We start from the raw sequence: 15344 nt of genomic DNA, 5'->3' as shown, positions 1-15344 counted from the left end.
GGGGGTTTAGTGGTGATCAGAGGGGGTCGGTGGTGATCGGGGGGTTCGGTGGTGATCAGGGTGGGGTCGGTGGTGATCGGGGGGTCGGTGGTGATCAGAGGGGGTCGGTGGTGATCGGGGGGGTCGGTGGTGATTGGGGGGGTCAGCGGTGATCAGGGTGGGGTCGGTGGTGATCGGGGGGGTCGGTGGTGATCGGGGGGGGTCGGTGGTGGTCTGGGGGTGGTCAGTGGTGATCAGGGGGGGTCGGTGGCGATCAGGGGGGTCGGTGATGATCAGGGGGGTCAATGGTGATCGGGGGGGGTCGGTGGTGATCGGGGGGGTCGGTGGTGATCGGGGGGGGTTGGTGGTGATCGGGGGGGCGGTGGTGATCAGGGTGGGGTCGGTGGTGATCGGGGGGGGTTGGTGGTGATCGGGGGGGTCGGTGGTGATCGGGGGGGTCGGTGGTGATCGGGGGGGGTCGGTGGTGGTCTGGGGGTGGTCAGTGGTGATCAGGGGGGGTCGGTGGTGATCAGGGGGGTCGGTGGTGGATCAGGGGGGTCAGTGGTGATCGGGGGGGTCGGTGGTGATCGGGGGGGTCGGTGGTGATCGGGGGGTCAGTGGTGATCAGGGTGGGGTCGGTGGTGATCGGGGGGTCGGTGGTGATCGGGGGGGGTCGGTGGTGGTCTGGGGGTGGTCGGTGGTGATCGGGGGGGGTTGGTGGTGATCGGGGGGTCGGTGGTGATCAGGGGGGTCAGTGGTGATCGGGGGGGTCGGTGGTGATCGGGGGGGTCGGTGGTGATCGGGGGGTCAGTGGTGATCGGGGGGGGTTGGGTGGTGATCGGGGGGGCGGTGGTGATCGGGGGGGTCGGTGGTGATCGGGGGGGGGTTGGTGGTGATCGGGGGGTCAGTGGTGATCGGGGGGTCGGTGGTGATCGGGGGGGTCGGTGGTGATCGGGGGGGTCGGTGGTGATCAGGGGGGTCGGTGGTGATCAGGGGTGTCAGTCGTGATCAGAGGGAGGGTCGGTGGTGATCGGGGGGGTCGGTGGTGATCAGGGGTGTCAGTGGTGATCAGGGGGGAGTCGGTGGTGATCAGGGGTGTCAGTGGTGATCAGGGGAGGGTCGGTGGTGATCAGGGGGGGGTCGGTGGTGATCGGGGGGGGTTGGTGGTGATCGGGGGGTCAGTGGTGATCGGGGTGGTCAGTGGTGATCGGGGGGTCGGTGGTGATCAGGGGGGTCGGTGGTGATCAGGGTGGGGTCGGTGGTGATCAGGGGGGCGTCCAGGGGGGGTCGGTGGTGATCGGGGTGGGGTCGGTGGTGATCGGGGGGGTCGGTGGTGATCAGGGTGGGGTCGGTGGTGATCGGGGGGGTCGGTGGTGATCAGGGTGGGGTCGGTGGTGATCAGGGGGGTCAGTGGTGATCGGGGGGGTCAGTGGTGATCGGGGGGGTCGGTGGTGATCGGGGGGGTCGGTGGTGATCGGGGGGGGTTGGTGGTGATCGGGGGGGCGGTGGTGATCAGGGTGGGGTCGGTGGTGATCGGGGGGGGTTGGTGGTGATCGGGGGGGGTCGGTGGTGATCGGGGGGGTCGGTGGTGATCAGAGGGGGTCGGTGGTGATCGGGGGGGTCGGTGGTGATCGGGGGGGGTCGGTGTTGATCGGGGGGGGTCGGTGGTGATCAGGGGTGTCAGTGGTGATCAGGGGAGGGTCGGTGGTGATCAGGGGGGGTCGGTGGTGATCAGGGGTGTCAGTGGTGATCAGGGGGGAGTCGGTGGTGATCAGGGGTGTCAGTGGTGATCAGGGGGGAGTCGGTGGTGATCAGGGGTGTCAGTGGTGATCGGGGGGTCAGTGGTGATCGGGGGGGTCAGTGGTGATCGGGGGGTCGGTGGTGATCGGGGGGGTCGGTGGTGATCAGGGGGGGTCGGTGGTGATCAGGGTGGGGTCGGTGGTGATCAGGGGGGGGTCGGTGGTGATCGGGGTGGGGTCGGTGGTGATCGGGGGGGTCGGTGGTGATCAGGGTGGGGTCGGTGGTGATCAGGGTGGGGTCGGTGGTGATCGGGGGGGGTCGGTGGTGATCAGGGTGGGGTCGGTGGTGATCGGGGTGGGGTCGGTGGTGATCGGGGGGGTCGGTGGTGATCAGGGTGGGGTCGGTGGTGATCGGGGGGGTCGGTGGTGATCAGGGTGGGGTCGGTGGTGATCCGGGGGGGTCGGTGGTGATCGGGGGTTCGGTGGTGATCAGGGGGGGGTCGGTGGTGATCAGGGTGAGGTCGGTGGTGATCGGGGTGGGCTGGGGTTGGTCGGGGGGGTCGGTGGTGATCAGGGTGGGGTCGGTGGTGATCGGGGGGGTCGGTGGTGATCGGGGGTTTAGTGGTGATCAGAGGGGGTCGGTGGTGATCGGGGGGGTCGGTGGTGATCAGGGTGGGGTCGGTGATGATCGGGGGTTCGGTGGTGATCAGGGGGGGGTCGGTGGTGATCAGGGTGAGGTCGGTGGTGATCAGAGGGGGACGGTGGTGATCGGGGGGGTCGGTGGTGATCGGGGGGGTCAGTGGTGATCAGGGTGGGGTCGGTGGTGATCGGGGGGGTCGGTGGTGATCGGGGGGGGTCGGTGGTGGTCTGGGGGTGGTCGGTGGTGATCGGGGGGGGTTGGTGGTGATCGGGGGGTCGGTGGTGATCAGGGGGGGTCAGTGGTGATCGGGGGGGGTCGGTGGTGATCGGGGGGGGTCGGTGGTGATCGGGGGGGGTCAGTGGTGATCGGGGGGGGTTGGTGGTGATCGGGGGGGCGGTGGTGATCGGGGGGGTCGGTGGTGATCGGGGGGGGGGTTGGTGGTGATCGGGGGGTCAGTGGTGATCGGGGGGGTCGGTGGTGATCGGGGGGGGGTCGGTGGTGATCGGGGGGGTCGGTGGTGATCAGGGGGGGTCGGTGGTGATCAGGGGTGTCAGTCGTGATCAGGGGAGGGTCGGTGGTGATCGGGGGGGTCGGTGGTGATCAGGGGTGTCAGTGGTGATCAGGGGGGAGTCGGTGGTGATCAGGGGTGTCAGTGGTGATCAGGGGGAGGGTCGGTGGTGATCAGGGGGGGTCGGTGGTGTGATCTGTGGGGGGGTTGGTGGTGATCGGGGGGTCAGTGGTGATCGGGGTGGTCAGTGGTGATCGGGGGGTCGGTGGTGATCAGGGGGGGTCGGTGGTGATCAGGGTGGGGTCGGTGGTGATCAGGGGGGGGTCGGTGGTGATCGGGGTGGGGTCGGTGGTGATCGGGGGGGGTCGGTGGTGATCAGGGTGGGGTCGGTGGTGATCGGGGGGGTCGGTGGTGATCAGGGTGGGGTCGGTGGTGATCGGGGGGGTCGGTGGTGATCAGGGTGGGGTCGGTGGTGATCGGGGGGGGTTGGTGGTGATCAGGGTGGAGTCGGTGGTGATCGGGGGGGGTCGGTGGTGATCAGGGTGGGGTCGGTGGTGATCGGGGGTGCGGTGGTGATCAGGGGGGGTCGGTGGTGATCAGGGTGAGGTCGGTGGTGATCGGGGTGGGGCTGGGGTTGGTCGGGGGGGGTCGGTGGTGATCAGGGTGGGGTCGGTGGTGATTGGGGGGGGTCGGTGGTGATCGGGGGTTCGGTAGTGATCGGGGGGGGTCGGTGGTGATCAGGGTGAGGTCGGTGGTGATCAGGGGGTGGTGATCAGAGGGGGTCGGTGGTGATCGGGGGGGTCGGTGGTGATCAGGGTGGGGTCGGTGGTGATCGGGGTGGGGCTGGGGTTGGTCGGGGGGGGTCGGTGGTGATCAGGGTGGGGTCGGTGGTGATCGGGGGGGGTCGGTGGTGATCAGGGGTTCGGTGGTGATCAGGGGGGGGTCGGTGGTGATCAGGGTGAGGTCGGGTGGTGATCAGGGGGGTCGGTGGTGATTGGGGGTTTAGTGGTGATCAGAGGGGGTCGGTGGTGATCGGGGGGGTCGGTGGTGATCAGGGTGGGGTCGGTGGTGATCGGGGGGGGTCGGTGGTGATTGGGGGTTTAGTGGTGATCAGAGGGGGTCGGTGGTGATCAGGGTGGGGTCGGTGGTGATCGGGGGTTCGGTGGTGATCAGGGGGGGGTCGGTGGTGATCAGGGTGAGGTCGGTGGTGATCAGAGGGGGTCGGTGGTGATCGGGGGGGTCGGTGGTGATCGGGGGCGTCAGTGGTGATCAGGGTGGGGTCGGTGGTGATCGGGGGGGTCGGTGGTGGTCTGGGGGTGGTCAGTGGTGATCAGGGTGGGGTTGGTGGTGATCAGGGGGGTCAGTGGTGATCGGGGGGGGTCGGTGGTGATCGGGGGGGTCGGTGGTGATCGGGGGGGGTCGGTGGTGATCAGGGGGGTCGGTGGTGATCAGGGTGGGGTTGGTGGTGATCGGGGGGGCGGTGGTGATCGGGGGGGTCGGTGGTGATCGGGGGGGTTGGTGGTGATCGGTGGGTCAGTGGTTATCGGGGGGGTCGGTGGTGATCGGGGGGGTCGGTGGTGATCGGGGGGGCCGGTGGTGATCAGGGGGGGTCGGTGGTGATCAGGGGTGTCAGTGGTGATCAGGGGAGGGTCGGTGTTGATCAGGGGGGTCGGTGGTGATCAGGGGTGTCAGTGGTGATCAGGGGGGAGTCGGTGGTGATCAGGGGTGTCAGTGGTGATCAGGGGAGGGTCGGTGGTGATCAGGGGGGGTCGGTGGTGATCGGGGGGGTTGGTGGTGATCGGGGGGTCAGTGGTGATCGGGGGGGTCAGTGGTGATCGGGGGGTCGGTGGTGATCGGGGTGGTCGGTGGTGATCAGCGGGGGTCGGTGGTGATCGGGGGGTCGGTGGTGATCAGGGGTGTCAGTGGTGATCAGGGTGGGGTCGGTGGTGATCGGGGGGGTCAGTGGTGATCGGGGGGGTCAGTGGTGATCGGGGGGTCGGTGGTGATCGGGGGGGTCGGTGGTGATCGGGGGGGTCAGTGGTGATCGGGGGGGTCGGTGGTGATCAGGGGGGGTCGGTGGTGATCAGGGATGTCAGTGGTGATCAGGGTGGGGTTGGTGGTGATCGGGGGGGCGGTGGTGATCAGGGTGGGGTCGGTGGTGATCGGGGGGGGTTGGTGGTGATCGGGGGGTCAGTGGTGATCGGGGGGGTCGGTGGTGATCGGGGGGGTCGGTGGTGATCGGGGGGGTCGGTGGTGATCAGGGGGGGTCGGTGGTGATCAGGGGTGTCAGTGGTGATCAGGGGAGGGTCGGTGGTGATCAGGGGGGGTCGGTGGTGATCAGGGGTGTCAGTGGTGATCAGGGGGGAGTCGGTGGTGATCAGGGGGGGGTCGGTGGTGATCGGGGGGGGTTGGTGGTGATCGGGGGGTCAGTGGTGATCGGGGGGGTCAGTGGTGATCAGGGGGGGTCGGTGGTGATCAGGGTGGGGTCGGTGGTGATCAGGGGGGGTCGGTGGTGATCGGGGGGTCGGTGGTGATCGGGGGGGTCGGTGGTGATCGGGGGGGTCGGTGGTGATCGGGGAGGTCGGTGGTGGTCTGGGGGTGGTCAGTGGTGATCAGGGGGGGTCGGTGGTGATCAGGGGGGTCGGTGGTGATCAGGGGGGTCAGTGGTGATCGGGGGGGTCGGTGGTGATCTGGGGGGTCGGTGGTGATCGGGGGGGGTTGGTGGTGATCGGGGGGGCGGTGGTGATCAGGGTGGGGTCGGTGGATCAGGGTGGGGTCGGTGGTGATCGGGGGGGGTCGGTGGTGATCGGGGGGGGGTGGGGGGTGATCGGGGGGGTCGGTGGTGATCAGAGGGGGTCGGTGGTGATCGGGGGGGTCGGTGGTGATCGGGGGGGTCGGTGGTGATCGGGGGGGTCGGTGGTGATCAGGGGGGGTCGGTGGTGATCAGGGGTGTCAGTGGTGATCAGGGGAGGCTCGGTGGTGATCAGGGGGGGTCAGTGGTGATCAGGGGTGTCAGTGGTGATCAGGGGGGAGTCGGTGGTGATCAGGGGTGTCAGTGGTGATCAGGGGAGGGTCGGTGGTGATCAGGGGGGGGTCGGTGGTGATCGGGGGGTCAGTGGTGATCGGGGGGGTCAGTGGTGATCGGGGGGTCGGTGGTGATCGGGGGGGGTCAGTGGTGATCAGGGGGGGTCGGTGGTGATCAGGGTGGTGTCGGTGGTGATCAGGGGGGGGTCGGTGGTGATCGGGGTGGGGTCGGTGGTGATCGGGGGGGGTCGGTGGTGATCAGGGTGGGGTCGGTGGTGATCAGGGGTGGGGTCGGTGGTGATCGGGGGGGGTCGGTGGTGATCAGGGTGGGGTCGGTGGTGATCGGGGTGGGGTCGGTGGTGATCGGGGGGGTCGGTGGTGATCAGGGTGGGGTCGGTGGTGATCGGGGGGGTCGGTGGTGATCAGGGTGGGGTCGGTGGTGATCCGGGGGGGTCGGTGGTGATCGGGGGTTCGGTGGTGATCAGGGGGGGGGTCGGTGGTGATCAGGGTGAGGTCGGTGGTGATCGGGGTGGGGCTGGGGTTGGTCGGGGGGGTCGGTGGTGATCAGGGTGGGGTCGGTGGTGATCGGGGGGGGTCGGTGGTGATCGGGGGTTTAGTGGTGATCAGAGGGGGTCGGTGGTGATCGGGGGGGTCGGTGGTGATCAGGGTGGGGTCGGTGATGATCGGGGGTTCGGTGGTGATCAGGGTGGGGTCGGTGATGATCGGGGGTTCGGTGGTGATCAGAGGGGGTCGGTGGTGATCGGGGGGGTCGGTGGTGATCGGGGGGGTCAGTGGTGATCAGGGTGGGGTCGGTGGTGATCGGGGGGGTCGGTGGTGATCGGGGGGGGTCGGTGGTGGTCTGGGGGTGGTCGGTGGTGATCGGGGGGGGTTGGTGGTGATCGGGGGGTCGGTGGTGATCAGGGGGGGTCAGTGGTGATCGGGGGGGGTCGGTGGTGATCGGGGGGGGGTCGGTGGTGATCGGGGGGGGGTTGGTGGTGATCGGGGGGGGCGGTGGTGATCGGGGGGGTCGGTGGTGATCGGGGGGGGTTGGTGGTGATCGGGGGGTCAGTGGTGATCGGGGGGGGTCGGTGGTGATCGGGGGGGGTCGGTGGTGATCGGGGGGGGGTCGGTGGTGATCGGGGGGGTCGGTGGTGATCAGGGGGTGTCGGTGGTGATCATGGGTGTCAGTGGTGATCAGGGGAGGGTCGGTGGTGATCAGGGGAGGGTCGGTGGTGATCAGGGGTGTCAGTGGTGATCAGGGGGGAGTCGGTGGTGATCAGGGGTGTCAGTGGTGATCAGGGGAGGGTCGGTGGTGATCAGGGGGGGGTCGGTGCTGATCGGGGGGGGGTTGGGTGGTGATCGGGGGGTCAGTGGTGATCGGGGGGGTCGGTGGTGTGATCGGGGGGGTCGGTGGTGATCGGGGGGGTCGGTGGTGATCAGGGGGGGTCGGTGGTGATCAGGGGTGTCAGTGGTGATCAGGGGAGGGTCGGTGGTGATCAGGGGGGGGTCGGTGGTGATCAGGGGTGTCAGTGGTGATCAGGGGGGAGTCGGTGGTGATCAGGGGTGTCAGTGGTGATCAGGGGAGGGTCGGTGGTGATCAGGGGGGGGTCGGTGGTCATCGGGGGGGGTTGGTGGTGATCGGGGGGTCAGTGGTGATCGGGGGGGTCAGTGGTGATCGGGGGGTCGGTGGTGATCAGGGGGGGTCGGTGGGTGATCAGGGTGGGGTCGGTGGTGATCAGGGGGGGTCGGTGGTGATCGGGGTGGGGTCGGTGGTGATCGGGGGGGTCGGTGGTGATCAGGGTGGGGTCGGTGGTGATCGGGGGGGTCGGTGGTGATCAGGGTGGGGGCCGGTGGTGATCGGGGGTGTCGGGTGGTGATCAGGGTGGGGTCGGTGGTGATCGGGGGGGGTCGGTGGTGATCAGGGTGGGGTCGGTGGTGATCGGGGGGGGGTCGGTGGTGATCAGGGTGGGGTCGGTGGTGATCGGGGGTTCGGTGGTGATCGGGGGGGGTCGGTGGTGATCAGGGTGAGGTCGGTGGTGATCGGGGGGGGGTCGGTGGTGATCAGGGTGAGGTCGGTGGTGATCGGGGGGGGTCGGTGGTGATCGGGGGTTCGGTAGTGATCGGGGGGGGGTCGGTGGTGATCAGGGTGGGGTCGGTGGTGATCGGGGGGGGTCGGTGGTGATCGGGGGTTCGGTAGTGATCGGGGGGGGTCGGTGGTGATCAGGGTGAGGTCGGTGGTGATCAGGGGGGTCGGTGGTGATCGGGGGTTTAGTGGTGATCAGAGGGGGGTCGGTGGTGATCGGGGGGGTCGGTGGTGATCAGGGTGGAGTCGGTGGTGATCGGGGTGGGGCTGGGGTTGGTCGCGGGAGGTCGGTGGTGATCAGGGTGGGGTCGGTGGTGATCGGGGGGGGTCGGTGGTGATCGGGGGTTCGGTGTGGTGATCAGGGGGGGGTCGGTGGTGATCAGGGTGAGGTCGGTGGTGATCAGGGGGGTCGGTGGTGATCGGGGGTTTAGTGGTGATCAGAGGGGGTCGGTGGTGATCGAGGGGGTCGGTGGTGATCAGGGTGGGGTCGGTGGTGATCGGGGGGGGTCGGTGGTGATTGGGGGTTTAGTGGTGATCAGAGGGGGTCGGTGGTGATCAGGGTGGGGTCGGTGGTGATCGGGGGTTCGGTGGTGATCAGGGGGGGGGTCGGTGGTGATCAGGGTGAGGTCGGTGGTGATCAGAGGGGGTCGGTGGTGATCGGGGGGGTCGGTGGTGATCAGGGTGGGGTCGGTGGTGATCGGGGGTTCGGTGGTGATCAGGGGGGGGTCGGTGGTGATCAGGGTGAGGTCGGTGGTGATCAGAGGGGGTCGGTGGTGATCGGGGGGGTCGGTGGTGATCGGGGGCGTCAGTGGTGATCAGGGTGGGGTCGGTGGTGATCGGGGTGGTCAGTGGTGATCAGGGTGGGGTTGGTGGTGATCAGGGGGGTCAGTGGTGATCGGGGGGGGTCGGTGGTGATCGGGGGGGTCGGTGGTGATCGGGGGGGCCGGTGGTGATCAGGGGGGGTCGGTGGTGATCAGGGGTGTCAGTGGTGATCAGGGGAGGGTCGGTGGTGATCAGGGGGGGTCGGTGGTGATCAGGGGTGTCAGTGGTGATCAGGGGGGAGTCGGTGGTGATCAGGGGTGTCATTGGTGATCAGGGGAGGGTCGGTGGTGATCAGGGGGGGGTCGGTGGTGATCGGGGGGGGTTGGTGGTGATCGGGGCGTCAGTGGTGATCGGGGGGGTCAGTGGTGATCGGGGGGTCGGTGGTGATCGGGGGGGTCGGTGGTGATCAGGGGGGGTCGGTGGTGATCGGGGGGTCGGTGGTGATCAGGGGTGTCAGTGGTGATCAGGGTGGGGTCGGTGGTGATCGGGGGGTCGGTGGTGATCGGGGGGGTCAGTGGTGATCGGGGGGGTCAGTGGTGATCGGGGGGTCGGTGGTGATCGGGGGGGGTCGGTGGTGATCGGGGGGGTCAGTGGTGATCGGGGGGGTCGGTGGTGATCAGGGGGGGTCGGTGGTGATCAGGGGTGTCAGTGGTGATCAGGGTGGGGTTGGTGGGGATCGGGGGGGCGGTGGTGATCAGGGTGGGGTCGGTGGTGATCGAGGGGGGTTGGTGGTGATCAGGGTGGGGTCGGTGGTGATCAGGGGGGTCGGTGGTGATCAGGGTGGGGTCGGTGGTGATCGAGGGGGGTTGGTGGTGATCGGGGGGGTCAGTGGTGATCGGGGGGGTCGGTGGTGATCGGGGGGGGTCGGTGGTGATCGGGGGGGTCGGTGGTGATCAGGGGGGGTCGGTGGTGATCAGGGGTGTCAGTGGTGATCAGGGGAGGGTCGGTGGTGATCAGGGGGGAGTCGGTGGTGATCAGGGGTGTCAGTGGTGATCAGGGGAGGGTCGGTGGCGATCAGGGGGGGGTCGGTGGTGATCGGGGGGGTTGGTGGTGATCGGGGGGTCAGTGGTGATCGGGGGGGTCAGTGGTGATCAGGGGGGGTCGGTGGTGATCAAGGTGGGGTCGGTGGTGATCAGGGGGGGTCGGTGGTGATCGGGGGGTCGGTGGTGATCGGGGGGGTCGGTGGTGATCAGGGGGGGTCGGTGGTGATCAGGGTGGGGTCGGTGGTGATCAGGGGGGGTCGGTGGTGATCGGGGGGTCGGTGGTGATCAGGGGTGTCAGTGGTGATCAGGGTGGGGTCGGTGGTGATCGGGGGGGTCGGTGGTGATCAGGGGGGTCGGTGGTGATCAGGGGGGTAGGTGGTGATCAGGGGGGGTCGGTGGTGATCAGGAGGGTCGGTGGTGATCAGGGGTGTCAGTGGTGATCAGGGCGGGGTCGGTGGTGATCAGGGGTGTCAGTGGTGATCAGGGGAGGGTCGGTGGTGATCAGGGGAGGTTCGGTGGTGATCAGGGGGGGGTCGGTGGTGATCAGGGGTGTCAGTGGTGATCAGGGGAGGGTCGGTGGTGATCAGGGTGGGGTCGGTGGTGATCGGGGGGTCGGTGGTGATCGGGGGGGGGGTCGGTGGTGATCAGGGTGGTGATCGGGGTGGTGTCCATTGAGAGGAGGTGATGGGGCAGCGGCCCGTTCTCTTTGAAGGTCAGGTCCTGCCCACCATATTTGAGGCTTAGGTGACCGTTTAATGCCCGAACAACGGGTGCTGCGCTGCCAAATTTCTAGGCCATTGATTATACCTTCCGGGTTACGCATGGCACAATAACTGCGGATCAAAGTGGCATCAGATGCCAGGCTGTGAAGACGGAGACGTTTCTTCTGCTCCACCGAGATTAGTTTAGGATCGACCCACGCCTCTCCACAGGAAACGTACACCTGAAAGATAACAGGCTCAGTTAAAACATTGGATGAAACTAAATTCTGTTCAAAATTTGCCACTCGTGAGGAAATAAAATTACTTCTATTGCCAACTGACCAAAAACCATACATGTCTGGGACTGTGATGCTCCCTTACTTTTGGCACTTTCTTTATGAACATAGGAGGCTCCAATGAAACATATTTGAATTTATATAGCATTGCTAATGTCAGAAAGACATCTCAGAACACTTGGCTATGTGAAGAATGATGCGCCATCAATTACTCAAAAGACTGAGGTTAAGCGAGTAACAACCAGGCTTTCATTAACTAAAGAATGAAGGTCTAGTCTCGAGTGGTCGACCCGTTCAGAATACTAAGGGACTGGGAGGTAGTCACTTATATACCTGGAATAGTGGGAGGAGTCAGCCGAGGCATGTCCAGACCTGTACCTAGTGGAATACACATACACATACAGACAGGTATAACAGTGGTTTACCACAAAGAATGAAGTGGAATTACGGGGGGCAGGCGGTGCTTTTGAAATCAAGAAGGGAGCAGGTGAGGTAAAGGGTTTTGGAAAGTGAGTTCTAGAGGATGGCACATTCTTTAGGTTCTACAGCACAGAAACAGGCCATTCGGCCCAACTGGTCTTTGCCGGTGTTTGTACTCCGCACGAGCCTCCTCCCACTCTAATGACCTCATCCCACCCAGCCAACCCCTCTCCCCCCATCCCACCCTATATCCCTTTATTCCCTTCACCAGAAAGAGTGGCCACTGATGGTGGGGAGTAGAAGAGGGGAAACAAGGAGCACAGCCGTGTCAGAGGGTGTGAGCGGGTACACAGCGCTGATGGAAGTTACTGAGGTAGGATGGGCCTTGGAAACACTGGGAGGTAAAGGCAAGGATTTTGAAGTTGACAGGGGAGGTGGGAACAGGTAGGAAGTGGCGCCTGGCCAGAATCAGAGTGATGGAAGGGCAGGGCTTTGAGCAGGTAAGGAAGCAGGCAGCAGCATTCTGCAATTTAGACAGACAGAATTGCATTTATATAGCGCCTACCACAAACTCAAGGCATCTCAAAGTGTTGTACAGCCAATGAAGTACTTTTTGAAGTGTAGTCACTGTTGTAATGTAAGAAACGTAGCAGACAATTTTATGCACAGCAAGCTCCCACAAACAGCGCTGTGATAATGACCAGATAATCTATTTTAGTAATGTTGAGGGGAGACCTCCCCTGCTCTTCTTCAAAATAGTGCCATGGGATCTTTTACGTCCACCTGAGAGAGCAGACGGAGCCTCGGTTCAACATCTCATCTGAAAGACGGCTCCTCCAACTGTGCTGCACTCTCTCAGTACTTCACTGGGTGTGTCAGCCTGGATATTGTGCTCAAGTCTCTGGAGTGGGACTTGAAGCCACGATCTTCTGTCTCAGAGGCGAGAGTGCTGCCCACTGAAACATGGCTGACACCGTGAAGGGTGGAAGTAAGGAAGCTGGCTAGGAAAGCATTAGAAATCAAAGTAATAAAGGGATAGATTATAGTCCCAGCAGCAATAGGGAAGGGGTAAGAGCAAGGCTAGAAGTGGGAGCCAGATGATGATTCGAAGGTGGAAGAAGGCGGTAAAGTGGATCTAGAGGAGAAAACTCAGCTCAGGATTAAGCACCATGCCAAAGTTGCAGATAATGTCACCAATGGGCCACAAAAGACGATGATGAAGAGGGGCCAAGGATCAAGCCCCGGGGTATAGTCATGGCACCTGTGGGGCAAAGGAGGTGAAAGCATTGAAACATAAGTACAGTCTATTCCTGATCTTTGAAAGTCACCTTTGCTTCTAAAAACATGTGAATTATCCAATAATTCAAATTAAGCAAGTGGAATAAAATGGCACTCGAGGCTTTTTAGTGCAATTCGAATGATCCAATAACTTGAATTAAGTGACTTCGAATTATCAGGGTTCAACTGTAACATTGGGGGCGATTTTGCCAATGGGGGCGCGTTGGAGGCGGGACTGCTGCTTGTCGGGTCGTTGTCCCGCCTCCATCGACTTATGGCCAACCCACGCTATTTTCCCTTGATTGACCTTGTTAAACCCGCCCAGCGGGCTCAGCAGGCCAATTAAGGGGAAGCCGGTTACAGAGAATGTCAGTGTCTGACGTTTCACCTGTCAAAAATTTTTGACAGATGAATTGTCATTGTTTGACGGCTCTGTGAAGCTGTCCAACACTGACATTCTATGTTGTTTGATGAGTCCTTGTATTCAAGACTCATCAAACCTCTTTCTTTAGCAGAAATTAGATGGTTGTTGCATCGGAGAATGCGGCAGCCATCTGTCATCTCTGCCGGTAAGATGCGAGACTCTCCGCATCCCCAACTGCTGAAGGCTGCAGGAAGAAACAAAGGCAAGTAAACATTTTCTATCACTTTCCACTCACCTCACACTTACCTCTCCACACTTGCACCCATCACTTACCTTCACAGCGCACTTTTGCACCCCTCTGACCCCCGCAGACCCACTGCTCACCTCGCTGACCCTGGTGGGGTTTCCCGACGTCAGAAAGCCCGCGCCTCTGTTGGAAAAATGGGGATAATCCTCTTAACTGCCTGTTAACTACCTGTTAACCAGCAGTTAAGTGGCTGTAGTCCCCTTCCCGCCTCCAGGAGACGGGACCCGACGTGGGTCGCTACCCGCCTCCTGGGAAGATGGCACGGAGGCGGGTTGGGGGTGGGATGGGCACCCGCCCCCAGATTCTGCCATTTTCCCGGCAGTCTCACCTCCATTCTCGCCTCCCCAGGGCTGGCAAGATCGCGCCCATTAACTTTGGGACAAGAATGAATGGAGCCAGTGAAGAGCAAGCCCTGTTGGAGGGGGATAGAGTGATCCAACAGTCTCAAAAGCAATGGGGAGATCAAAATATGTAGAGAAGGACGTAGTTACAGTCGGAGAAGATGTTATTAGTGATTTAGACCAAAGCAATGTTAGGGGGTAAGTTTCACCCTCACCGCTTGGGCAGTGAAGTAGCGGAGCAGATTTCCCACCCGATATAGAACCCGTCTGATTGTCAACCCCTTACAAGGCTATATGATAGGGTAAGGGGTCAGGGGTCAGGGCTCAGGGCTCCCAAGGTCAAGATTTCTCATGTTCCCAACCTTACGTATTAAGGCTGTCGAATAGCCTACGTGGGCCCCAACCTGGCGACCCAGACCAGGATCATGGCCTGGACCCTTAAATACAAAAAGGAACTAAAAAAAATATATATATTTAATTGTGAAGGAGGCTGCTTGGGGGGACATTCAAAGTTCTTGAGAGGGGGAAACCCAACGCCCCCCTCATAACCAGCAACTTGTGGCCTTTGGGACCCCTACATGAACTCCTAGTGATGTAGGCACCCGCAAATAGCATTTAATTTATTAGACCTCCCGCAACCCACAGATTCCAGCATGGTCAGTGGTAAAGGTCTCAAGCAGGCACATCACGGCACTTAAACATGGATTTTTGGCCCGTATAGCCATATCTCTAAAGATACGATTGAAAGATATCACATTTATATTGAACCTAATCACATCCTCAGAAATCCTAAAGTACTTTAAAGCCAATTACATTTAGAGTGCAGTCACTGATGTTTAGTAAGCAAATGTGACAGCCAATCTGTTCGCAGCACGATCCCGAACGGCAAATTAGTGAATGACTAGTTAATCTGTTTTCTACGGCGGGAGGAATGTTGGCCGTGACACCAGGAGAACTCACTACTCTTCTTCCAATAGGCTCTTGGGTTCTTTTACATCTACCTGGGAAGACAGACAGGGCCTCAGTTTAACGATTCATCCCCAAGACGGCACCTCAGACAATGCAGCTCGCCTTCAGTACTGCAGCGGTATTAGTATGTGTTTAAGTTCTGCAGTAGGGTTTGAACTTACAACCTACAGTGCAATACTGAGGAGGAGTTGCACCATCGGAGCTGCCAATTTTCAGATGAGACGTTAAGCCGAGGAAACTTTTTGCCCTCTCAGGTGGGCATAAAAGACCCCATGACACTATTCGAAGAAGAACAGGGGAGTTCTCTCTGCTGTCCTGGCCAATATTTACCCTCAACCAACATCACTACAACAGATTTTCTGGCCATTATCTCATTTCTGGGACTGCCTCCAGATGCGCGGACCACCTGGGTGCAACGGTTATAGGACAATCGTGCGGGTCGGAACACACGCCTGGAAGAGAATCCACCCAGCTTTCCTTCCATTAACTACACTGTCGGAGGTGCCGTGTTTCGGATGAGATGTTAAACCGAGGCCCCGCCTGCCCTCTCAGATGGATGTAAAAGATCCTGTGGTACTTAACGAAAAGCAGGGGAGTTATCCCCGGTGTCCTGGGGCCAATATTTATCCCTCAACCAACATCACTAAAACAGATTTTCTGGCCATTATCTCATTTCTGTTTGTGGAACCTTGTTGTGCACAAATTGGCTGCTGCGTTTCCTACATTACAACAGTGACTACACTTCTAAAGTACTTCATTGGCTGTAAAGTGCTGTGGGACGACCTGAGGTCGTGAAAGGTGGTATATAAAAAGGTTCTTCCTTTTCTTTTTTCTTATCTTTGTGAGTCATAGCAAGTATGAGGCAAGATAATACTTTAACGGTAAAATAA

The 15344-nt window shown here is 61.9% G+C and overlaps 1 protein-coding gene across 1 annotated transcript in view; it reads right to left on the bottom strand.

The window, feature by feature from the left end:
• The window catches only part of LOC147107159 (doublecortin domain-containing protein 1-like), a 731408-nt gene that overhangs the window by 157947 nt on the left and 558117 nt on the right, over positions 1-15344 (bottom strand). The window contains exon 23 of the mRNA XM_086008298.1: positions 10586-10721. Coding sequence (XP_085864424.1) covers positions 10586-10721 — 136 coding nt within the window. The remainder of the gene's footprint in view (positions 1-10585; positions 10722-15344) is intronic.

The sequence above is a fragment of the Somniosus microcephalus genome, chromosome 15 (genome assembly GCF_052327205.1).
Source record: "Somniosus microcephalus isolate GS21.2 chromosome 15, FLI_Smic_1.0, whole genome shotgun sequence".
In the NCBI taxonomy this organism is placed as follows: Eukaryota; Metazoa; Chordata; class Chondrichthyes; order Squaliformes; family Somniosidae; genus Somniosus; species Somniosus microcephalus.
The sequence above is the reverse complement of the archived record's forward strand: the minus strand, read 5'-3'. Positions and strand labels throughout refer to the sequence as shown.